The sequence below is a fragment of the Mustela lutreola genome, chromosome 1 (genome assembly GCF_030435805.1).
Source record: "Mustela lutreola isolate mMusLut2 chromosome 1, mMusLut2.pri, whole genome shotgun sequence".
Classification (NCBI taxonomy): Eukaryota; Metazoa; Chordata; class Mammalia; order Carnivora; family Mustelidae; genus Mustela; species Mustela lutreola.
Window position 1 is genome coordinate 11,914,736 of NC_081290.1, and position 27,164 is coordinate 11,941,899.

At 35.2% G+C, this 27,164-nt stretch overlaps 1 protein-coding gene across 2 annotated transcripts in view; it reads left to right on the forward strand.

The window, feature by feature from the left end:
- SULT1B1 (sulfotransferase family 1B member 1) overlaps nucleotides 1-9,360 on the forward strand; it is a 29,224-nt gene extending 19,864 nt beyond the window's left edge. For both annotated transcript variants that reach the window (XM_059159924.1, XM_059159933.1), the window contains 4 exons: nucleotides 29-155; nucleotides 980-1,074; nucleotides 4,605-4,785; nucleotides 9,128-9,360. In XM_059159924.1, coding sequence (XP_059015907.1) covers nucleotides 29-155; nucleotides 980-1,074; nucleotides 4,605-4,785; nucleotides 9,128-9,240 — 516 coding nt within the window. In that variant the 3' untranslated portion in view covers nucleotides 9,241-9,360. The remainder of the gene's footprint in view (nucleotides 1-28; nucleotides 156-979; nucleotides 1,075-4,604; nucleotides 4,786-9,127) is intronic.
- Nucleotides 9,361-27,164: the final 17,804 nt, after the last annotated feature.

Consider the following 27,164-nt stretch of genomic DNA (forward strand, 5'->3'; position numbering starts at 1 on the left):
ATGTGATTTTCTTCTTTTTTCCCTGCAGATGATTTATCTGGCTCGAAATGCCAAGGATGTTGCAGTCTCATATTACCATTTCGACTTAATGAATAATTTGGAACCTGTCCCTGGTCCCTGGGAAGAGTATCTAGAGAGATTCATGACTGGAAATGGTGGGTAGGCCTGGGCTTGAAATTAATAAGCACTTTTCCTTTTTAATACCACTAATAACTATTTCTGGTATGACTTTTCTTATCAAAACATTTGCTCTTCGAGGCCAGTAAAAAGTACATTTAAATAGCATTAAAAAGTTAGATCAACTGTATCTAATATTTTAATATGACATCAACATATAAATTCAGTATTTAACATTGGATTGATGAAAATATTCTTTTTTTTTTAAGATTTTATTTATTTATTTGACAGAGATAAATCACAAGTAGATGGAGAGGCAGGCAGAGAGAGAGAGAGGGAAGCAGGCTCCCTGCTGAGCAGAGAGCCCGATGCGGGACTCGATCCAGAGACCCTGAGATCATGACCTGAGCTGAAGGCAGCAGCTTAACCCACTGAGCCACCCAGGTGCCCCTGGTGAAAATATTCTTAAATGTTTTTTCAGTTGCTAGAAATCCATTCTCAATTCCAGTTACAATGGAAATTCTTTAATTTACCCAAATCTTTAGTTAGATCTTTTATACACCTGTTTATAGTATTTAGATAGTTAATATGAGTATTTAGTAGAATGGTTTCCTACTATGGAGGCTAAGTAAAACCCATATGGAGGCCAATGTATTTTCATTTCAAATGCTTCCTTTTTACTTTATGTTTTTTAATCTGACTGTATATCCATAAATGGCTAATTATATATTTTTATTTGGCCTTATATATTCTGTTCCCTTGATTAAAATTCCACAAAATGTTTGTATAATTGACTTATTGTTTAGAAACAAACCTTCAATTTGATGAATGCTTAACAGTAATAGACTTTCTCTGGTTTTAGTGGCTTATGGTTCCTGGTTTAATCATGTTAAGAGCTGGTGGAAGAAAAAGGAAGAACACCCAATACTTTTCTTGTACTATGAAGATATGAAAGAGGTAAAATGGTAGAAATTCATTCTGGATAATTTCCCCCATTACATCTAGGTTAAAGCGTTAATATATATTTTCAGCTTAATCTATGGAATAAAGAAAAAAAATGATGTGATTATTGTCCTCTTCTCCATGCCTGCTTACCCAAATCTTGCTAATATTATGAGTTACTTCTTTTTTTTAATCTTTATTTTTTTTTTAATTTTTTATAAACATATAGTGTATTTTTATCCCCAGGGGTACAGGTCTGTGAATCGCCAGGTTTACACACTTCACAGCACTCACCAAAGCACATACCCTCCCCAATGTCCATAACCCCAGCCCCCTCTCCCAATCCCCCTCCCCCCAGCAACTCTCAGTTTGTTTTGTGAGATTAAGAGTCACTTATGGTTTGTCTCCCTCCCAATCCCATCTTGTTTCATTGATTCTTCTCCTACCCACTTAAGCCCCCATGTTGCATCTCCACTTCCTCATATCAGGGAGATCATATTGACTTATTTCAGTAAGCATGATACCCTCTAGTTCCATCCACATCATCGCAAATGGCAAGATTTCATTTCTTTTGATGGCTGCATAGTATTCCATTGTGTGTGTGTGTGTGTGTGTGTGTGTATATATATATATATATATATATACCACATCTTCTTTATCCATTCATCTTTTGATAGACATCTAGGTTCTTTCAATAGTTTGGCTATTGTAGACACTGCTGCTATAAACATTCGGGTGCACGTGCCCCTCCGGATCACTACGTTTGTATCTTTAGGGTAAATACCCAGTAGTGTAATTACTGGGTCATAGGGTAGTTCTATTTTCCTCTTTTTGAGGAACCTCCATGCTGTTTTCCAGACTGGTTAGTGACTTCTAATGGTGAAATCCATGACATTTTTACCTTCTTATACTTTTTAACCATTGTGTTTATTGTGAGCACCTTCCCTTGCTGAAACTCTTTCCTACATTTATTTGGTAGGTTATCACATTCTTCTAGCTTTCCTGTAGATCTCCATCTGTCACTTAGTCAGCTTTCTTTGTAAGCTGTTTGCTATATTTTGGTGATGGTAGCCATGCCTACTATTGCCAAAACTCTACATGTGCTAATGACTCCCCTAAACTCCATTTTAACTTCTACCCTAATTGAGACCCATGCTTTTATTAAAATGACTCTTAAATTGAACACATTTAAAACTAAACTCATCATGTCTCTCTCTCCAACATTTAATCCTTTTCTTTTTTTATTCTCTCTTTGGTTAATGATGTCATTTGCCTATTAATTTTCTTTTTTTTCTGTAAATTTTTATTTAAATTCCAGTTAGTTGGCATGCAGTGTTATACTGGTTTCAGGTGTAGAATTTAGTGACTCATCACTTACATACATGTCCATTAATTTTCAAAGTTTGAAAATACATTGTTCTCATTGACTTCCATATAGTGTATATGGTTTCACCATATTGTGTACATCCCATTGTTTCACATGCCCGACCTATTATAACTCAAATCCCTCTCCTTTACCCTTTACTATCTCCCTTATAGTGTGGGAACTCATAAGCATTCGTTTAGTCTACTGTGTGAGCTAGAATCAGTTCAAATACTGCTGCAAGGCTCCAGGCCTAGTCTGAGGCAATTTTACCCAAATTAGGCAAACACACACACACACACACACACACATATTTTATGTGGAAACCAAGTTCCTCTATTTTAAAAAGCTTGGAGTTACAAATGAGGATACATTTTAAACTTTTAGATTCATGATGAAAGGTACAATATGTATCATTCTTGTAACTACATTCACAGCACAGAATTAACACCTTACACACACATAGGGGCTCTTAGAATCACTTGTATGAATAACTGATTGCTTCAATAAATAGATAAATGAATAAACAATAATAACATCTTAGAGACATCAGTCTTCCTTCGCATATCAAAAACCACACCCCATGTAAAATTTCCTTTGATCCAAGTATCTCTAAGAAAACCCCAGGGTATTCTCACATCTTAACAAAAAGAGTCCTCTGAATTTTTCTGCTCTGCCTAGGCTCCCACCTTCCATCACACTTGGTTGCAACCCATAAAGAATCTACCCTCAAAACTTTACTATTGCCCATTTATACTGGGCGCAAGGCAGTTAATTTCCAATTTTCAGGCAATATGCAGCTGTGAAACTGAGGTGGTTTTATGAAAAACACCTAAAAAGTGGGAATATCCCTTGAGTATTTACCACAGTATTGCCAGAATTTCCCTTGTAAGGAACTCCCTGCCGAAACATACACATGTGTATACGTGAGCACACATCTGCAAGTTAGTGACATATCACTAAATGTTATGGCTTCCTTGTATAAGATATAAAGTCCAAGTCCTTAAGTGGGACATACAAGGATTTTCTCATTTTTACCTCAATTTATCTTTCCAACTTTATAGTCTCTCTTATTCCTATGAATAACTCAAACCTAACTTCAACCACTTTGCTTTTTATTCCCTCCTTTCAAAATACTATGAGACCTATACTGCCAAGTATTTTGACTATTTTTCCTACTGGAAATTCACTCTCCAATATCTCAGCAGACTACACATCATGGTAAATTCTGACTCATGTTTTTCACCTTAGTGTAGATTTCACCTTCTCAAAATATTTCTATATTTTCCATATAAAATTTAGTTTAGCTTCCTAAAAGTTGCAAATATTAAGTTTATATCATTAGAATCTGGAAAATGATTGATTCTTGGAATTTGCTCTTTCTATCCCCAATAATTAATGAATAACTTAATGTATCTTCATTGGAGTTTTGTTTTGTTTTAAGATCTTATTTATTTATTTATTTATTTATTTATTTGGGAGAGAGAGAGAATGAGTATGGTCAGGGGACAGGGAGAGAGAGAGGGAGAGAGCCGGAAGCAGACTCCTCACTGAGTGTGGAGCCTGACTTGGAGCTCAATCTCACGATCCTGAGGTCATGACTGAGTTGAAACCAAGAGTTGGATGTTCAAGTGACTGCACGGCCCAGGTGCTCCTGGAGCTTATTTTTAATAATTTATGTTCTGGCAAGGTCTAAGATAAGTAATCTATGGCAAACATACTTGAAGTTGTTCAGAAATTTATTATTTTTGTTTTGAAATGTTATTAAAAACAAGAAAAGAATTTTGATTAGAAAAAAATTAATAAAGACAGGATGAATAAAGACATACTTGGTCCCTAAATATTTACTGTTCAAATCTGATTACAACCTGAGCTTAAAATAGGTGTTATTTTTTCCTCCAAATATTAATATTTAGTCCAAGCTTTATTTGTATTGTACTTTTAATATAAGTTAAAAATATGAAATTTAGGAGAAATAAAATATTTCATCTCTTTTTGCCAAAGATAAATTATTGATTTTTTCATTTTTATGATTAATTAAAAAAATAATCCAACAAAATACGGATTGACTATTCAGTACCAACATTTAAGAAAACAGATTATAAATATTATAGTTTTCACATTATGTTAATGATGTTTTTGCTTGCCATTTTCTTGGGTATGTCTCTTTAACCACTAATAGAATCCGAAGCGGGAAGTTACGAAGATTGCTAGATTTCTGGAGAAGAATTTGAATGATGAGATCTTAGATAAGATCGTCCATCATACCTCATTTGAAATGATGAAGGATAACCCGCTGGTGAATTATACACATCTACCAAGTACAGTGATGGATCATAGCAAGTCCTCTTTTATGCGTAAAGGTAAATATTTTGCTGAGTTTAATTACCCTTTTCACTTTCTTGTGAATTACTCTGAAAGGAGGTGTAATGATCTCGAACAAGTTACTTAGCCAGTTTTGTCACCAATTTCTTCATCTGTAATGTAAGGACACTAAAAGACCTACCATAAATGTTACTGAACTAGATTAGAAATTACTAAAGGAAATAATAAACTCTAAACCCATGTTTATACCACTATAAACCTGGTATCTATAAATACCAGAATACCTTGGGTATTTGATGTATATTTCTTCTTCTATTTACTGTGCTACTAAATGGGAGTAGTTTTGTCAATTCTGATGAGTCATTCCAAAATTGTTATTTCTGTATCTTAAATCTTTGCCTAAATAGGCATAGGCCTCCCTCTTCTTAGTAATAAATTAATGTCACTTAATACAGGTCCATCTACTTTAAAGTCTCCATATCACTTAGAAAATGTGGTTATGGGCACCTGGGTGGCTCAGTGGGTTAAGCCTCTGTCTTCAGCTCAGGTCATGATCCCAGGGTCCTGGGATCGAAGCCTGAATCAGGCTCTCCGCTCAGCAGGGAGCCTGCTTCCCCTCTCTGTCTCTGCCTGCCTCTCTGCCTACTTGTGGCCTCTCTTTCTGTCAAATAAATAAATAAAATCTTAAAAAAAAAAAAAAGAAAAAGAAAAGAAAACAGTGGATACTTTGTTAAGGATTCACAAAGAGAAAGGACTTTTCTTTACCCTCTCGGAAGATTTTGCTCCCTAAAATTACTGTCTGAATTATAAGAAATATGGAATCCAAATTAAACATAAAAAGACTACAGTAGAGGAATATGGCATTTGCTATTGATTCCACTGAAGCAAATCCTGCGTATTATGGCTAATTGTATATTATTTGTGTCAAAAATATTTTATTAATGATAGAAATAATACATTTAACAAATTATTAACTTAAATTTGAGATGCTATCCACCTAATAATGTCATCTTCTGTTGTCAAAATTCTTTACTGAAGTAGAAATGAAGGGGTAGAATTTCAACTGGCATGCTAGGAAATAAACATAACTCTAGAAATGTACTGTACATATGAATATATGGCTGAAAACCCTTGATTTTCAGAGTTATATGGTTAAATTTTTTCTAAAACATTTTTCTGAATTACTTATCAAAATAGCAAATAGTCCTGGTGTTTTCAAATTTTTTTTTTTCAAAAACATTACATTTAACTTTTCAAAACTAACCTCTGGTATAAGAAGGCAAAGTAAATTTTTCATTGTAAATGGTGTCTAAACAAAGTCTGATGCTCACATAAACACATTTTGTTGATGGAGAAAAATCAGGGAAAAAACCCAAACCTCGTAACTATACAAGGCAAATTTCTCACTTTGTCAGATTATCTGAACGTAACTTCCAGGAGCGTTTTATTTCCAGTCACATAAAAACTGATACCACCCCGTGATACCTTATTAGGGTTAAAGGTAGATTAAGTAAGTTTAGTATCTCAATTCTGTAGTTTCTCTAACTTCAAGTAGAAAAGACTGCATGCTAGTCTCATAATAGAGATGGTCTTTACATCCTCTCTGGAAGTGATTAAAAAAAAAAAAAAGACAAAAAAAACCCCTTTGTGGTCAGATTGATCTGGGGTTTAAGCAGGCTTTGCCATTCCCTGAATCTATGACTTTGAATACATTTAATCAATCTGCCAAAGGTCTAGTTACATTATGGGAAATATGGAGAAAGTAATAAGATCTGTGACATAGGTTTTAGGGGAGGATTATGATAAATGATGTATAAGCATTCGAAATATATATTTTTTTCTGACTGTAAGTTACACATTAAAAAGTACCACATCTGGGGTGCCTGGGTGGCTCAGTGGGTTAAAGCCTCTGCCTTCAGCTCAGGTCAAGATCCCAGGGTCCTGGGATTGAGCCCCACGTCGGGCCCTCTGCTCAGCAGGGAGCCTGTTTTCTTTCTTCTCTCTCTGCCTGCCTCTCTGCCTACTTGTGATCTGTCTGCCAAATAAATAAATAAATAATCTAAAGAAAAGAAAAAAAAAGTTAAAAAAAAGTACCACATCTTTTTAGTCTAAATAGTTCAAGATATGTTTACTCATTTATTCATTCATGCCCTCAACAAACATTTAAAAAATGCCCATTTATTCATTCATTCATGTTTAGGAAACACTCTTCATGAACACCTGTATGTAGCACATATTCTCTAGAACATGCAAAGATGAATGACACATGCATTTGCTTTAAGAAGCTCATAATGTAATGCAAGAGGCATACATGTAAATGGATTCTAAACAGGGTCCAGGGTGACTATGAACAAAGTACTGGGTATACTCAGTCTTGGGGGATGCCATGTTGGTTAAATCAATGTCACAATTTAATCAAACAATAGTAAAAGTAGGGAGAGATCAGATGATGTCCAGTGGTTACACTTATGTCCCAAATTGCAACAAAACATAAAAATCTTGACTTTTGCCAGCATTTACTTCATCAAAATTTTTTTATACTTCCCTCTTAGTGAAGCAAATGTGTTTGTTTGTATTACATAATTAATACTCAAAATAGAAAATAATCAGAATACTTGATATATGACTCCTTATTTTTTATTTTTGGCTTTTTGTTTTTAATGACATTTTTACAGATGGGCTATTCCAAATATACACTACTTTCACATTTCATAGAGCTCTTACCATCCAGTGAACAGAGAACAAAGTATAGTAACCATAACAAACATTGTTTATAGGAATGTTTTTCATTGAAAGGATTTGAAATCTTCACTCAGCCACCATGGGTTAATGTAGCTTTAATTTAACAGGATATATTTAATATTTCATAAAATAACAAAGCCAATGTTTATCTCCAAGCACATTTATGGTATAAGAATTTATTTTTCAGATAAATATTTGTAACCATCCAAGGATAAGAAACGAAATGCAAATTTGTTCCCAAAACTTTTGCTGTTGTAAAGATGGCTCAGAAAGGTCAAACGTTTAACTTTAAATGCTATTTTTCTTATCCAAAATGCTAATACAGTATAAGACTAGTGAACTCAGGGAAAATGGTATCCTTTAAGTGTCATACCATCTTTGTTAATAAATTCATAGGAAATGGTACTTATCAACTTTCTAGTTCATGGATTGTTTGTGTTGATGACCAGTTCTTTGTATAGTTTCCCAAACTAATTCATGAAATGAAATCTGCCCTGACCTTTGATTGAATGTTCAGTAGTAACCCTATGACCCATGACAAGCAGAAACACTAAAACAACCTCTTTCAGGAAACTATTGTATGGTCCATAAATTTAGACAGGAAAATTAACCCTTTTCAGAATGTATCTTTAAGTCGGTCAAAATCATAATGATACATAATGAGACATTTCACAGCTGTCAGAATGGCTAGTATCAAAAGGATAGGAAATAATAAATGTTGGCAAGGATGCGGAGAAAAGGAAACAGTTGTGTGCTGCTGGTGCCGTGTAAATTGGTACAGTCGCTGTGGAAAACATGGACGTTCCCCCGAAAATTAAAAATGAAGTAGTGTATAATCCAGCAATCCACTACTAGGTAACGAAGTGAAAACACTAATTCAAAAAGATACATGCCCCGCTGTGTTCACTGTAACATTATTTACAATGGGCACAATATGGAAGCAACCCAAGTGACCATCAATAGATGAATGTGGTATATTCATACAAGGGCATACTACTTGCCATAAAAAATATATAAGTAAAACAAAATCTTGCCATTTGCAGCAATATGGATGGACTTGGAGGTTATTATGCTAAGTGAAAGAAGTCAGACAGAGAAAGACAAATATCATACATTTCGCTTATATGTGGAATCTAAAAAAAATAAAACGAAACAGAAACAGACTCTTAAATACAAAGAACAAACTGATGATTGCCAGAGGGGAGAGAGATGGAGGAATAGGTGAAATAAGTGAAGGGGATTAAGAGGAACAAACTCCTAGTTATAAAATAGATAAGTCACGAGGATATAGAGCACAACATAAGGAATATAGTCAATAATATTATAATAACAGATGACATCTCCACTTACGGTGATCATTTCTTAATGGATATAAGTGTCAAACTACTATGCTGTATCATAAAAGCAAATATAATACTGTATGTCAATTACATTTCTAAAAAAAGTCAGATTCTATTTAGCTCTAAATCACGTTTCTAGATGGCAGGAACGACCGGTGAAGGAGAAATGGCATTTTAAATTATTCAAATACAAGGAAAGTCTTTCTTTAACTCTTTGTATCCTTTTTTTGGTATGCATCCTGTTTCCTTCATAATGGAAATACATTATTCCTTCACATGTTTTCTTATTTATTTTTAGGGACTACAGGTGACTGGAAGAATTACTTCACAGTGGCTCAAAATGAGAAATTTGATGTCATTTACAAGAAGGAAATGTCTGGAACTGAGCTTCAGTTCCGCACAGAGATTTAAAGAGCCTACGTGACCAATCTGGATAAGAATGGAGCTGTAATTTGTTTAAAGGGGGCAGTTATGACCTGACTTGGGCAATCGAATCAATTTATAAAGGAGAAAATGTGCTTTTCAAACAGATTTGTGTATGTGTGTGTCATCAATCAGGGCTCAGTTTTGCTCCTGACTCTGAGTTTCCAAAGTCCCGAAATTTAGGGCCAGTTATGTTTTTGTAGGATATTCCTGCCTTTTCCTAGACTAGCATGGACAACAGTGAGGGTACTTATCCTACTCAGCCTTTGTGAGTTATGGCTTAGAATGAAGTTTCCCTCCCTATTAACATGGTCCAAGGAATGTTATTTGCACACTGACACTACATTGTCTAGCTCTGCCCCAATTCCCTTTGGTGAAAACTTGACCCAGGACTCTCTGTTCCACTGTTGTCTTCCGGGTCTCAAGTTGTTCCCTGAGTCATCACTTGTCTTATCACAGTGGCACTATTTGGATAACACAGCTCATGTCCTTGATACTGGGGTTCAGGTTTTGGAAATGTTGTTCCTATACCTAATTTCTTAGCATCCAAAATTTCAATTGCTGAGCATCTAACTTCTGGGTCTCCACAGATGAAAGGTCTATCTACATTGGTCTCCCTAAGTTTCTCCCATGGGAGCTGCCGCTCTGCTCTGAGAGCCTGGACTGAGGCTGCAACTTGCTTCCTTTGAAGTATCCTCCCTAATCTCAACAGCCTTTTCCAAAATGCTGAGAATTGACTATTGCCCTGGGATTGTCCCCATCTGGGAACTTCAGTTACCTCATTTTGTGAATTTTTTTGGTGGAGTTTCCCAAACTGGTATCTCAGGGGGAGTGTCTGGGCTGAATCTCCACTTTGCCCTTTAGACCCTATATCCCTTCTGTGTACCATCCCACACATATGGCTATCAACTCAGGCTCTTTGATAAATTCTTCCAGGGAACATTTGTTTCCCAGCTCCAGCTCTGCTTTAGATGTAGTTGTCGATACCTCCATGTGCAGCAAGGTCTTTTGCCTGCAGGTACTATCAACATGTGCCAACTTGTATGCCACGCCCGAGCTCCCAGATTCAAGCTTGGTTTGAGCCCCCTGGGCCTAACTTGTTCTGGAGAAGAGTTCTGACACATGATAGACTGCCTGAGCCATTACCGAGAGAGGTAGGATAAAATCAGGTGACGGTATTTTGCCTTCACAGGTGAATTTGCAGATGGAATAGTGCCTCAAGCATGTATCTTCTCTCTTCCCTAGCTCCAGCAGGAGATTCATCTAATGCCAACTGCAAACCTCTGGGAGTGAGATACAGAAATATACATAAAGAAAATGTATATATATATGATTTTGGAGAGAGTTTTTTGATAGGTTTATTATAATATGTATTATAAATTATTTCAGAGTATGAAATTTATTTTTAAGTTCCTTAGAAATATGTTTAGTGATAGTTAATCTTGAATACCTAAGAGTATTGTGAACTAGTTTCAGTTTTCTAGAATACTCTTGACAACAAGGAAGTAAAGCCAATCATGGATATATTTGCCTTATTTATTTTGATTATTAAGTTAATGTGACACAAACTTCTGATTATATGGTTTACTTTTGAAAAATAAAAAGGTGTCTGTCTGAACTACTCTTTAATCTGGGTGATAGACTGGCCGCACTAACTGCCTTCCCTAGTATGATAGGATAATTCTTATTTTTCCTAATTTTTCATTGTGGAAACAGTTTCTGTAATTGGACTTTATTCAAAAAAATTGAGTAAGTTTTAACTATGCCCCAGGTATTTTTCTAGGCATTGTACATAGAGTAGAGAAACAAGTAGAATTTAGATTTTCCTTTACGTTTCTTATAGGTTGTTGCATCTGATCCAAATGCCAACGTACTGTTTGCTCTCATCAACTCATGTTTCACACCACATAGTAGCACTCCTACTAGAATTCCAGTTTTAAAAGTACGTGATATCCTTTAAAATCATTTTTAAAAACTGCCATCAAGTTAATTTTCCTAAAATAATGTTTTTATCATTATTTTTCCTATTCAACAATCATCTATATAATTTTCAAACAAACAAATTACAATAATCTCATTCTATTTTTCTCTTGCCAAAGCAATACTGTAAAGATAGTAATAGCAAAGGTCTATGATGAAATTACTCCCATATCCATGGCACCTCACTAATTCAAAAACTATTTTCCAAGAAATCAAAATGTGTCTTTAAAAATTGTTTCACATCAGGGCATTCGAAACAAGTACTAGCACTTGTTCAGAGTAGGTGCCATTATTGATAAAAGGAAAAGAGCCACAAAACTCCCAAGGGAAAGGCATTTTAAACGTGGATTTTCCTTTCGTGAAATGCTTAAACTTTGTAAAACCAAGCAAATCAGATTCTAGTTTCTCATCTGTAAAACAATGTAATTGGTTCATGTTTCCTCCATATTCTAAAACTCTATGGCTATACTTGCCTCCTGCTTCCATAACCAAACTGTTTTAATCAGCACCTGAATGCTCTTTGTGTTTCCTGTACCAGCGCTTCTGTTCACATCAGGACTTTTTCCTTCCAACTCATTCCCACAAACACCCAGAATTCCATATTTCCACTACTTTAGAGTAAAAGCCCAAATCCGATTTCACTTCAGCCAAGAGTTCTCTTACCACCTTTCACAAAGAAACTTCTTCCATCCCAATCTTTGGTATTTGTCCCCTGGATAGTTTATCTGAAAGTTACTAACTAAAGTGGTATTATCCTAAAGCACCATTATTTCTTTGGAGCGACCTACCTATCAACAAATTTAGCTTTGTTCATTGAAGAAAAGGACGGGCTTTTACCTATGGTGCTTCCACAATGCTTGACTCCATGTTCTGAATGATGACATTTAGAGTCATTTGAATTCATCTAATAAAGTTCATTTGTAAACCTCTTTTTTGCAAATTCATAAGCTATTTCAATACACATCAAATGACGTGAATTAAATAAACATAGCATATACATATTGCCTTAAAGATCAAGGCACTTTTCCATGCTAGATTAAATTATAGCCTCAGACTCCTTCTTAACACAACACTATATTGATATATTAATTCACTGAGGTTGGTATATGTGATCATCAGTTTTATATGTCAAGTTGTCTAGGCTATGCTACCAGCTATTTCACTAAACTTGGGTATAGGTGTTGTACAGCCATTTTGTAGACATGGTTAATATCTATGATTAGTTGACTTTATATAGGAACTTATCATTGATAATCAGTGTGGGCTTGATCCAATCAGTAGGAACTGAGATATCCTGAGGAAGAAGAAATTCAGAAATTCCATTTAAGGAATACAGTATCAGCTCCTGTCTTAAGGTCTGAAAGACTGCCTTACAGATTGAAGACTTGCTTAACTAGGTCCTACAATCATACAAACCAACTCTTTGCAATAAATCTCTTAATATATACATATATGTGTATGTGCATGTATGTATATACACACACGTGTGTATAACACACATATGTAATGTATGTATGTTCTCTCTGTGTGTGTATATATATCCCAATTGGTCTGATTTATGTGACAAAAATGAAACATCAAAAATCATTAAAAGAATCAAAAATGTTAACTATTATATGGCAACTCTTTAGATCTTCCTTCCTTGTTATTTGTTCCAAGCAAAGGACTGAAGTCCATCTGATGTTGAAAGAATTTTCTTCCAAAGAACTACAATACTTTGTCTTAATTTCTAAGAAGTATGAAAGATCTCTATGCTGAAAACCATAATATACTGATAAAAAAAATCAAAGAGAACACAAATAAATGAAAAGCATCCCATGTTCCTAGATTTTAAGAATTAATATTGTTAAAATGTAAATACTACCAAAAGTCATCTATAGATTCAATGCAATCTCTATCTCTGTCATGATTCCAATGGTATTTTTTACAGAAGTAGAAAAAAAATGCTCAAAGATTTACATGGAATGACAAAAAATCCCAAACAGCCAAAGCAACCCTGAGAAAGAAGAATAAAGCAGGGGATATCACTCTTTTAAATTTCAGGCTATACTATAAAGCTATAGTCATCAAAACAGTATGATACTGGCATAGAAACAGACAAATAGACCAAAGGAACAGAATTGCAAGCCCAGAAATAAACCCAAGAATATATAGTCAACTAATACTTGACAAAGGAGCCAAGTACGTTCACTGGAGAAAAGATGTCTTTTCAACAAGTGGTGCTGGGATAGATATTCATATGTAAAAGAATGAAACCAGACCTATATTTTACAACACTCATGAAATTAACTTGAAGGGAATTAAATCTTAAATGTAAGACCTGAGATCATGAAACTCTAAGAAGAGAACATAGAAACAATTCTCCTTGCCATGGGTTTTGGTAATGAATTTTTGGAGATGACACCCAAGACACAAGCAATAAAATAAAAATAAATAAGTGGGAATACATAAAACCAAAAAGCTTCTGCACAACAAAAGAAACCATCAATAAAGTGAACAGACAACCTACAGAATAAGAAAAAATATTTGTTAACCATATGTCTGGTAAAGGATTAATATCCAAAATACATAAAAAAACTCATACAACTCAACAGCAGAATAAAAACAACAACAACAAAGAAACGAAAAAATAATCCAAATAACAGAAGGGCAAAGCACATGAATAGACATTTCTCCAAAGAAGATATACAAAAGGCCAAGCAAATTTACTCAACATCATTAGTCCTTAAAGAAATGGAACTTAATTTAATGAAAATTAATATAAGAATGAGATATCACTTCATGTCTGTTAGTATAGCCATCATCAAAAAGATAAGAGATAACAAATGCTGTTGTAGATGTGGAGAAAAGAGAAACTCTGTGCACTCTTCATGCGACTGTAAATTGGTACAGCCACTATGGAAAACAGTAAAGGAAATCCTCAAAAAATTAAAAATAGAAGTATTATATATGATCCAACAATTCCACTTCTGGTAATATATCCAAAGGTAACAAAAACACTTACTTGATAAGATACCTGTACCCCACATTCTAAGCAACATTATTTACAATACCCCAAATATGGGACAACCTAAGGGTCCATTGCTTATGTATATAAAGTAAACATTTTTTTATAATATTTATAATAGGCAAGATATGGAAAAACCTAGGTGTCCATCAACAGATGACTGAATAACGAAAATGTGATTATTATACACACACACACACACACACACACTGTATAGCCATAAAATATAAGGAAATTTTACCTTTTGCAAAAACATGGATAGAATTTGAAGGCGTTATGCTCAGTGAAATAAGTCAGACAGAGGAAGGCAAATACTCTATGATCTCACTTATATGAGGAATCCAAGGGAAACAAACAAACAAACTCATAGCAAAAGAAATGAAATTCGAGGTTACCTTAGGCAGAGAATGGTGGGAGAGGGAATTATAGGAAGGTGCTTATAGGTACAAACTTATAGTTATAAGATGACTAAGTACTAGAGATGTAATGTGCACCATGATAACTACAGCTAACACTGCTTATTATAAACAGGAAAATTGTTAGGAAAGTATATCCTAAGAATTTTCATCCGAGGAGAATTTTTTTCCCTTTCTTCTTTTTATTTTCCTTTCTTCTTTTCTTTCTAATGTATATATATATATGAGAATATGGATCTTAGCTGGACCCACTGGACTCATTTACATGATATGTAAATCAAACTAGCATGCTGTATGCCTTAAACTTATGCAGGGATATATATCAATTATTGCTTAATAAAACTGGAAGAAGATAAAGTGAGAAAACTGAAACTTAAATTTAGGATTCAATCTAAGTCTGTTTTACTCCAAAATGTCATTTTTAGAAATTCTGAAAATACATAGCATTATATATAAATAAGCTCTTTTGGACATTAGATGTAGATTGACTCTCAAAATACTATCATAAACATATTCATGTAAAGATGCCCAAGCTGACAATGTAAGCATTCCAAGCTCTATCCCCTTTCAGAGACTTACTATTGCAGAGACATTGCCTGCAAACCTGTGAAAGATTAGATTTGTAAGAATGTCTTCCCCTTATAAGCTATGGTATAATTGGTATTTCTTTATCATTTTTAAAAAGATGGCACAGTTCAAGCTCATCTAAATTAATGTATGTTTTGAGTGTTGATGTAAAAACTGACTAATTAGAAAGGAATGTTTCTGGTACAATGCATAGTGTCCAAATACATGACTAAGAACATAGTTTTTGTAATGCCGCCTATTCACAAGATGAGGACTGACTGTACTCTGTCCTGTTCTCTCCTATTCAGGGAGGAAGAGAACATGCTGTCATAAATCTTGTTGAGAAACTTGTAATGCAAATTTGAATAGGGGAGGAAAAGGACAAAATATTTCCTTGTAACTGGTATCCCTTATATCTCCTCTCTTTCTCTAGTCCTATGAACAGGAGTATCAAAGTTCTTGAGTATATTGAAAACATTTATAAAGAAAGTAAAAATTCTTGTGGTTCTCCTTAGAGGTTCTTAGATAACCTAGACAGTGAGCTCAGACTATGCATTTTATTTAAATACCAAAGGTAATTCAGTGGCTATATTACCTATTGCATTTTCCAAGTGATGAAGACAAGCTATTGTTTTCCAAGTAGCTACCAGATGGATAGATGATAGATAAGCAGACAGGAAGATAAATGATAGATAGATAAACAGATAATAGATGATACAGATAGATAGTAGATTAGGTGATAGAGGGATAGATAGACAATAGATGGGTCATACATACAGAGAGAGGGTAGAGATCGATAATGATAGATGGATGATACATAGAAATACATCGATATAGATAGATGACAGATGATAGAAAGATAGAAGATAGAGAGATGGATGTAACAGCTATCAAGACACTCTGGTACTGACTGGATTTATATTTGGAAATGTAAAAAAATTAAGTAAATAAAAAAACTGGTGATTTAATATAATTTGAAAGGAACAAGTTTAGAATTTTTTTTGAAGTTTAGTGAATTATACAGCTCTAACACAGGCCTTTAGCCAAATACATACTAATTTTAAAATAAAAGAAATTAGTAATTTTTCCAGCACAGTTTGCACAATGTGTGACCTATACACTAGTTTAAAAAACTGGTGCAAATTCCATTTCATTAACATTTTTGTTTATTTCCTGTGTATTATTCCTTCCATTGGATAAAAGCTAAATTTCTAAATAGATCGGTATATGTGCTTGAAGCACACTGGGTTTCTACAACAAAACCGAAACACAAGGAAAGTAAACCAGTAAAAGGCAGGAATGCATAACAAAGTCAATAAAGTAAAATGCAACCTATTGGTGAAGGCATAATGTTCAGTGCTACAGATATTCTATGGCAATATGGGAATTTTTTATTGTCAACACAGTATTACATTTTGTGAAGCATAATATACACTCAGAAGAGTGTGCAAAACTCAAGTATTCCAAGAAATATGACCAAACAATAAACACATCTGGGTAACCAGATCCATATCTCAAGAAACAGAACAGTATCAGCACACCAGAGCCTTCCCCTCCATTGTGCCTCTTTGTGGTCAATATTCCCCACAATGAAAACCACAACCTTGACTTCCAATACCATAGGTTAGGTTTGCTTTTTTTGAAATTTATGTTATTAGAATTATACAGATGAATTTTTTGTTTTCTAACTTTTCCCCTCAACGCTTAAAATTGTGTGATTTATCGATGTTGCTTATACTATTAGTTTTGTTATGTTTTCATTACTATACATAATTTTTGGTGGGAATATACAAATATGTATTTGCTCTTGAAGAGCATTGAAAGAATTTCCAGTTTGTTCTTTATGCATGCTACTGCTATGAACGTTCTTGTATACATATTTTTGGTGCATTTTCCTTGAGCTCAACCTAAGGTTTCAGTTACTAGATATTATATGTATAGCTTTAAGACATACTACAAAAAGAGTTCTAAGTATACCTACCAATTCCTGGGCTTATCTATTTTGTTATTTATAAAAATAATTTTATTCAGACAGAATGTAAGCCAACCATGGCTAAAAATTAAGGTCTATAGAAGTTCAGATGCATAAATTTTCAGCTCTGAAATACTATGTAAGAAAATAACTAAAATATGTAAACACTGATTCACATGATCATGCACATGACAATTTATGAATATGTTTTCATCTGCCAAAGATATGTGGAAATAATTATTTCCTTAGCTGATCTAACAGAGAATATATTAAGAGCATCTGAGGCCTGAATTATTTTCTTAATTAAAAGAAAACTTGGAGAATGCATACAGAAGAGGAAAATAACTTATGTACTGAACAAACCTCTATCTACCTCACCTACAATAAATTAATGATTCTCTTTTCTTACTTACTATTTCTTTCTTTTATAATAATACTTCATAATTAGTCTCAGGGCTCAGAATTAGAGGAAAGTCTGAAGATGTAGAAATATAATTTTTAAAGTAAATAATTCTTCAAAGAAATCTAAAAAAAGATTTTTTAAATTGTCACCATCTATTTTATACCTTGTCATCTGTCTCCAATAACTGGCCACAGACTGTGTTCAACATTCTCTCACTTTATTATTTTTGTTACTATTACTTTCAGTCTCTCAAATCTTAGACTCATTTTGTCTATGTGCCTTTTAATTGATAATTAATCTAATGGACTCACAAGAATAACAACAAAAAAATAATTTGAGGAATGTCATATAGTACTTACACTTTATGTCTCAGGTCTATGGGAACTCTTTTGCTAGATGGTCTCTAAAGACCTATTTGACCCTTTATTTTATTTCAATAGAGTGCATTAACCGTAGCCTTTTCTTTAGATACTTTTCTCTAACTATGAAGTTAGAATTAGATTTTAGGTTCAAAAAGTATCCTTCCAAGGATTTAACAGTACTAGGAACCAAGAAATAGTTGAACTGCCAAACTCCTCCCAACTGTGTGATTCCCAGGACAATAGTGCTTCTCATGGTTTCCAGCTAAGCACCAGGGAACACCATCTCAGTCTGGGCCATGCCATCCTTAGGGATGGCCAAAATCTCAAAATGATAAAAAATTAGTTGCTGGGGCAGGTGAGTGAACAGATGAGCATTGCCCAGCGATAGTGAGGACACTTCTGAGATTTCCTCAAAGTGAAGGGAGCTTGATTGTTTTAATTTTGAGTTGCTATTTTCTCCTTTATTCACTCTGTTCCTGGAGAGGTGAAATATCGTATCTAACTGGGAGGTTTGAGAGAATGACTGGCATGTTTTCTCATTGCTACTCTCTTCTCCTGGGAGTGAGCCTGTACTCTTTCTTAAGAGATAAATTCTAACTCTGTGGTTTAGTAATTCTCTTTGACTAAGACCTAACATCATATTTTCCAGCTTGGCCTCTGTCAATAATAATGACAATAGTTTAGCTTTGTCTTTAATCATTTGTTTTATTTCTTAATATTGTACAGAAGCTGGGCCAAGAAGAGTAGTCTTAGCTGGTCTGTAAAGAACCCACTTGAGTTTGGACTGAGAACATTGAGAAATGAGATAAAAAATTTTTAGATAAAGCATACACGAGGAGAGGCTTTTGGAATGAAAAGGACATTTGCTTCTTTTCTTTAATCTCTGATATAAAGGGAGAGATTTGTGACTTGGTGCTTTAGTAAGGGTTGTATTGGGCCAGTTTTGACCCCTGCATCTTTGGTTAGAAGCTTTTTATCAATCAGTACAAATGGCCTTAAAGATCTGTACAGTGGCCTTAGGGATAATTTCAGCTTACATATGGTTTAACCTTAAGTGAGTGGTTCTTTTTAAACAGGTCTTGGGCAATCGTGGTATAGTCAGTGAGAACAGTCTTGGTAAGAGCCGGAAGAGGACCCAAGCCAAAGGCAGCAAATGAGTGGCATGGAGGTCTGCGAGACAGAGTTTGCAGTTGCCAGCAGAACTTTTTGCTTTGTCTTAGTAAAGTCAAAGACTCAGTTATAGGCACAGGTACACAAAAGCATCAAAGATAGGGCCTTAACAAAGCATGGCCCTGAGGTCCGTCAGCAGGCCCTGCTTTTCCTCGACCGACCGGAACAGCTGAGATAAGCATGTCACATAGAGAAAAGATCCCTTGAGGCTTTTTAATCATTGGCTGGCAGAACGGTATTGGCTGCTTCTTAACTGCAAAGGAATTGAATTACTTGTTCTAGAAATCAGGTTCTAGAAAGAAGATATTCTAAAAATAAGGTTTTAGCAGGATCTAGACAATGGTAGAACCACTAACTCAAATTTATTCTGTGCTAGAGCCACAGAGGAGCAGTAGAAAAGCTAACTTTGGACCCATCTGGTGCTGAACACAAACTCAAAAGTCTACTCTTCTCCCATGACATGATTTCAAGTTGGCTATTGACTTATTTAACAAGGAGAGGCTTAGCGGGATTCTCTGATGTACTCATCACTCTCTAATCTTATGTGAAAAATCAACATCTTTCTGGGAATTTGTTCACAGCTTAATTTAGATTTGCAGGGCATGGTGTGATGGTTAATCTTATGTGTCAACTTGGCCAGAAGTTTGGTCAAACACTAGTATAAATGGTGCTGTGAAGGTATTTTGTGATGTGATTAATGTTTCTAATCAGTTGACTTCATAATGGAGATTATCTTTACAATGTGGGTGGGCCTTTCCAATCAGTTAAAAACATTAAGAACAAAAGCTAGGTTTCCCTCAAATGATTTTTTTTTTTCTTTTGAGAGCGAGAGAGGGGAGAATGGGAGGGTCAGAGGGAGAGAGAGAATCTTAAGCAGGTTCCATGCTCACCATGGAGCCCTATGCAGGGCTCCATCTTACTACCCTGAGTTCATGACCTGAGCCAAAATCAAGAGTCAGAAGTTTAACCTACTGAGCCATCCAGGGGACTCTCTAAAAAAAAAAAAAAAAAAAAAAAAAAAAAAAAAAATCAGCCTCAAAACTACACAGATACCTTGCCCTAGCATTAGACCTGCCACCTACAGATTTCAGACTCAGGCTGTAACATGAACTCTTGCCTCATCTGCCAACCTTTGGATTTTGGACTAGCCATTCCCCAAAATCATGTGAATAAATTTCTTAAAATAAATTTCTCTAGGGGTGCCTGGATGGCTCAGTCAGAAGGTCATGTGACTTTTGATATCAGGGTCATGGGTTCAAGCTGCACATTAGGTACAGAGATTACTAGAAAATAAATATATAAGCTTAAAATAAATCTCTTTACATCCCACATATCCAGTCACCCATACTCTTATCCACATATATGGATATATAGGGATATATGTGTGTATATGTTGTAGGGGCCCATTTAGCCAGAGCAGCCCCACCTTGGTTGAATAGCCATTTTGTTGTTTATGCTGTAAAACTTAAATTGACCCTGCCCCCCCCTCCCCGTCCCAGCGGAACTTACTTAAAAACAAGTCTGGGAAACCAGTCCCGGGTAACAAATCCCAAATAAAGGATGGGTCAGGTCAGGTGGAGATAACAGCCTGAATGCAGGGATGAGTTGGGTCAGGTGGAGACATCTAATCAGTAGAGCAAGCATACTGTCTTCCTAGCTACCAAAGAGTGTCGGCCCTGCCTTTTGGGTGCCAATTCTGACCAAGGTGATAGGCTAGTTCAAATGTCTACTATAGGGTAAATTGTAATTCAGTTGGCCACTTATGTGTGACCTAGCATGACTGTGCAGCTTTCTCTGTGTGTTACAATCTCATTGGCCACCTGTGTGTGGTCAGGCTCAACCACATGGTCTTTGCTCTATAAAAGTTAGTCTGTGAGGCAGGGAGGGGTCACCATCTCTGTAAGGAGTGGCCCCGACTGGTCTGTTTGATGGTTGTTTGATTCTTGATGCTTGGCATGAAATAAAGCTTTGCTTGACCTTTGCTTCGTATCAGTCTCCCTCCTTTGACCATGGTCCCATTATTGGGGGACCCAACAATGTGTATATGTATGAATATAAACACATACATACATACGTATATTGTTTCTTGTTTCTCTGGAGAATCCTGAAAAATTCACATGGTATCCGGGTAACTGTCAAAGTAATTGACACCCTGGAAAGGTTAAAACAAGGAATAATTTCTCCTTTCCTTGAATACCAACGAGTTTCTTTTTTTTTTTTTTTTTTAAGATTTTATTTATTTATTTGACAGAGAGAAATCACAAGTAGATGGAGAGGCAGGCAGAGAGAGAGAGAGGGAAGCAGGCTCTCCGCTGAGCAGAGAGCCCGATGCGGGACTCGATCCCAGGACTCTGAGATCATGACCTGAGCCGAAGGCAGCGGCTTAACCCACTGAGCCACCCAGGCGCCCCACCAACGAGTTTCTTTTATGGTCTTGGTGAATACTAAATATTAGTGTTCAGAAGCCTACATTTGCCTGGAATAGTTGCTTTAGAGAATCATTTTTTTTCTAAATGTAGTATAGGCAGTGATGGGGTGCGGATATTATTTTGTGTGCTACTAACTCTTTGAACTTCTAAATGAAGTCCACATCAGAAACTTTCCTTAGATTTTCTGAGATCTTGAAGAAACTAGGTCATTCTAACAACAAAATTTAGGTTACAACTACTGAAAGAACCCCAGGATCTACAAAATTACTAAGAATCCATCTCGCTGTGACTCTTGAGAATTACAAATTGAGAGAAATTTGGACTTTGGATTATGGATTTCTTTCAAAAGGCAAAAAAAAAAAATTAGTTAGTTTCTTTGGGCTTGGAGTTGCAATGAGATTTAATGTTTAGCCTTCAACTTCCCTTAGAAATTTGACAAAAGAATGAGAACATAGTCAAATTAGGGTTACCTTTATACTATTAGCATTTTTTTTTTTTTTGCATTTTACCCTAATTGTATTATTTAATTTTATTGCAGAATCTCTGATCACCTGATGGTAATTGGTTGGACTAGACTGGGCTAGACTGATTCAGTTGAGAAATAGAATATAGGGTAAATTACAGAAAGGATTTTCAGTTGACTTACTAAATGTGCTGTTTGGGTAATTTCATAGGTTTCTAAAGGTAAAATCTAACTTCCCATCAGCAGTTCCAAAGGATAGACTGGTATTGGAAGAGTGACTTTGCACAGGAGGCACCAGGGATAATCGTGATTTAAATTGCTAATCTCATTTAAGAGGAATGCCCTTAACCCTAGTAGATCATAGTTTAATGATTAAGCAAAGAAAAAAAGAGAACAAATATTCAAAGAATGATTAAGCCAAAGGAAAAAAAAGAACAAATACTGAAAGAGTTTTAGTAGGGAGTGATTCCCCTTCTTTGTGTTTTTTTTCTTTTCCCCCCCCTGTGGAAGGAATTCTAATAGTTAACTCAAAGTCTCTCTTTGCTACCTTACTAATTCTAAAACTGGGGTTAAGCATATATCTATAGTAAATTGGGGGGAAATAACTGGGCAGGTTCTGTTCAGGTGTACTCTTCTACCTTCTGACAGCTATTTTGGCCACCAAGATATTCTGTTCTGCTCCTCCAGGTATGTCATGGTACAATTATGCCAGGTACAACTATTAAACAATTGGTCCTCTCATTCTTTACTGCTTTTTTCCCTATGTGGAACTTTTAGCCACATTTCAAATCCATGTGGCTTTTCAGAGCAAATGAGCTAGCTAAATAGTTTTCTCAATACCACTTAATTGATCAGATCACCCTTCCCTCATTGATTTAACAACCTCATCTTTTTCATATCACATATTTTACACATACACATTTCTGGATAGATAGAAGGAAATGTAAAGGAAAATCACAGTCTAAAGTATGAAAGTTTCTATATACATGTATGTATCATGTATTTATTATGTTGTCCTTTCTTGTTGAAACACAGAGCACATTTTTTAACCTCTTGTATTTCTTACCACTCTGGATTATGCATTGATACATAAGTACTTTGTTTTAATTGTCTATAAATGACTATCTCTTATCTATTTCTATTTTTCCCCCCAGTTCCTAGCACAGTAAAGTCACAACCTAAGCATTCACTAAAGGGTTGAGGAATATATTTATTTAAACTTCAAAGATTTTTACAAATATAAATTGGAAAAGTGATTATGGTACTATTCATATGTTTTGTTGATTCTAGAATATAAGACAATTGTCTTGTTGTTTTGTTAAACTTTGAGATGAATATATTTCCAAATTTTTGTCGATAAGAGTCATAAATGGGTTGGCTTATAACTTCTAAGTTGGGAGCTTTGTCTTCTGGGTTTTATTGGTAGAGGTTTTGAGAAAAGATGACATTGGCAAATACCCCCCAAAAGTCTTTCTGCTATAATGAACCCCTAATATATGGTTATGCAGATCGTGAGTTTAGACTTACCTGCAAGTTGCATAGTTATGTTTGTAGTGGTATTAAAGATTTAAATATGCTTACTCAATAACAAAAGAAAGTCTAAGCCCAAGCTTTGGCTCATAGATGGTGGGCCAGAGTACGAGGGGTGGAGTAATTCTTTGTGCTGCCTGGGAACTATCCTTTGGATTTCCCCGTATCCCTGTCATTCAGAGTTTTACACTACAAAGTCAGATACAACTAAAAAACGTTTTACCCAAATACTGATCATGTCAGGAATCATGGTCTTTAGATAGGCACTGTCAATGATTACAATGACAATCAGAGGAGATATGCCTCCATGAGTGGGGATGAAAGAGAGGAAATCAGAAACTACAACAGGAGCCTGGGACCAGAAAAATCCTGGAGGAATGTAAGGGCAACTATAGTTCTCGCAAAGCAGATGAAATGAATAGAGAAGAAATAGTGTTCTCATAATGTGTGTTTAACACTTTCTTTACCCCTATGTTATTGTGGCATAGCATAATCTATATTTATAAGCATAATCTATATTTATGTTTCATTGTGTGATTTTCACTTGAATCAAAATGGTTATCAACTTTTAATATAATGGGAAGCAGCACACCTAGTTTATAGGATATATGTAATTACTTAAACAAATTGGTGTTCCTCTAATTACATTGAAGAATTATATATAAAATGTTTAATTTTTAGGTATAAAAAAACTTTTTGTCTCATTTTGCATCCTTAATATAATAATTCACTTTTTAAAATGGGACTAATTATTGTCTGCAATGAAGTGGAAAACTTAAATTTCATGTCTGGAATTTTACTTTCGAAGTATTTTGTTCAGCCAGCAGCATTCTTGGTGTTGTTATTAGTGCTGGGGTTTTGTTTCTTTGATCTTTACTTTTTGAGGAATTTTAATATGTGTAGTTGGAGCATATAGTCTCCAGTTCAGCACAAGCCCCAATACTCCCTCTTGTTGCTTTACACATTTATGTGACTTGACTAATCCCCAAAAATCATTTTGGCTTTTTGCTTGTCTAGAAATGTCTCATCTAGATTTTTCTCTAAGAAAACAAAATTAAATATGATTAATTTGGTATAAATGTACCTAAGCACACATTAAAAAAAAAATTAGAAGAAGAAAAAGAAAGAAAAAATAAAAAACAAAAAAGAAAAAGTAAAGAAAGATGACAAACACAGGCATGCTTGGAACTGGGAGGCATTTCTGAATTGTCTTAGGCAAAAATCTTGTTTTGTAGCTGGGTTGAAACTGCCCCATTCAACTACCAAGGTGTGTTTGGTTGAAAGCATTTCTCCCAAGAAATTTTCCTGATAGTGAGAACGTCCTGACATAAGTAGTAATGAGATATTTTGTGATGTTATTGCCAAAAAACAATGGTATAGCAGCCAACTTTTAATACTCCCCCTTCCTCTGAAGAGTAAGTGAAACCTCTAAAATAAACACATGTCAAATTTTATGTTTTGTGACTTACTTTTAGAGACAAAAGAACCTGGGATTCTGAATGCCGATATGATGAGTTTCTGAAGTGAAAATATAATGAAACACTACAGAGGTTTAATGATTTTCAAACTGAATTAATGCATATTGTCTCCTTCTGACTTGATAATCAAATGTCATGTGAAATGATTAACAAAGTCATGATACAGATGAATAAGGGCTGTTTGTAAAAATTCTAAATGGAAGAAAGTTTCTTCTTTTTTCTTTCCTTTTCAAATATTTTTGTCCCACAATATTAGTGCTAGTGCCTTCCTGTCCTTTCCATCTCACTAAATATATATTTGCCTCTATAATCTAGTTATAAATAGCTGAATTATTTATTGCAATAGTTGACATATTCATACATATTCAGAACACATACATACACTGAGGCAATTGTTATTTATTACCTATTCTTATGTAACAAACTATTAAAAATGTACTGGTGGAAAACAGAACTATATTATCTTCAAAGTTGCTATCGATCAGGGATGCAGACAAAAATAAAGAGAGTATGGCTTCTTTCTGCTCTGTGATGTTAGGGCATTCAACTGGGAAGACTCAGATCTCAAGTAGCTGGGTGCTGAAATTTCCATAGGGCATTTTTAATCTCAGGTTGGGAGCCTAGGTTGTGTTGAAGACTAAACTCAACTTGTAAGGGAAACCAGGGAGCTACATGTTCATCCCTTGTAGCTTGGGCTTCCTCACAGCATGGCAGCCTCATTGTAGCTTTGATGAAGTTCTAGAACATAGGTGAGGTTTGGTGGGATGAAGTTCAGAGCCAATGACCAAGAAAGAATTCTTGAGACATCCTTGGTGCAAAATGGTGGTTTATTAAAGCACGGGGACAGGACCCATGGGCAGGAGGAGCTGCTGCCCTGGGGATGTGAGGAGTGGTCTATTATATACTGGTAAGTTGGGGAGGGGTTTAGGGATGGTGTAAGCCTCTAAGGAATTTTGGAAGCAAGGTTTCTAGAACCTTGAGGGGCTAGCTATTGTCTGGGGAAAAGGTTATTCATTACCAGTAATAAAACCTTCTTGTGAGACCCTTTATATGTGTATCAGTGGGTCATATGCTTGGGAATGATTGTCGATACCATCTCGGAGTTTTAGAGATAAAGTTTCCAAAAGAATTGTTAAAGTAGACTTACAGGATCCTGGATGGAGGTAGGGGGTTGGTCAGGCTAGGATTGTCCTTTGCCCTTAGCAAAGCCTTAAGATGGGGGTAGTTGAGTCCCTAAAGGAGAGTCACTCTGCCTGTTTTAAGGGCTTGTCAGTAGGTAAGGAAATTTAATAAATTTTCTTCTGCCTCTATTTCCCATATCAGCTTGACTTCTTACATGATAGTGCAGAGCTCTAAGAGCAACTGTTCTGGCAAACAAGGTAGCAATTATATAGCATTTTATGGTTTGGCATCAAAAGTAAAAGTGTCAGGTGGCTGGGTGGGTCAGTTGGTTAAATGTCTGCCTTCAGCTCAAGGCATGATCCTAGGGTTCTTGGATTGAGCCCCACATCTGGCTCTCTGCTCAACAGGGAGCCTGCTCTTCCCTGTCTTGGTACCCTTGCTTATGTACTCCCCCCACCCCTCTCTCTCTTTCTCTGTCAAATAGATAAATAAATAAATACATCTTTTAAAAAAGTTAAATAGTTTCATTTCCAATGTTTGGTGAAATAGTCACAAACCTACCCATACTCAAGGAGAGGTAAAGAATACCACTCTTACTGAAATGAATATTGAAAGTTTACATCCACCTTTTCTAAAACCACTACAATAGTATCAAAGATAAATATTGAAACAAAATTTCCTATTATAGGTGAAATCTTGATTTCCCTTTATTTCATTCATTGGGGAAAAAATCCTTAGATTTTAAAAATTATGATGACTTTTTCTATTGATTCTAAGTAAAAGAAGAACAACTGACTCTTTAGGAAGGATTATTGATTATTCCCCTGTATTTTCTATTCAGTATTGAAATCACAGCAAACAGTGCTGTGAGCTCTCCTTAGGAATAAAAATTTACAGGTAAGTGGTAAGGCAGCAGATTTTTGCTGTGAGGGAAGGAAGAGCAAAGGTCTGCTCTCCTAGACTGAGATTTTATGGAACAACATTTCTTTTCCTTTTATCTTCTCATGTATTTC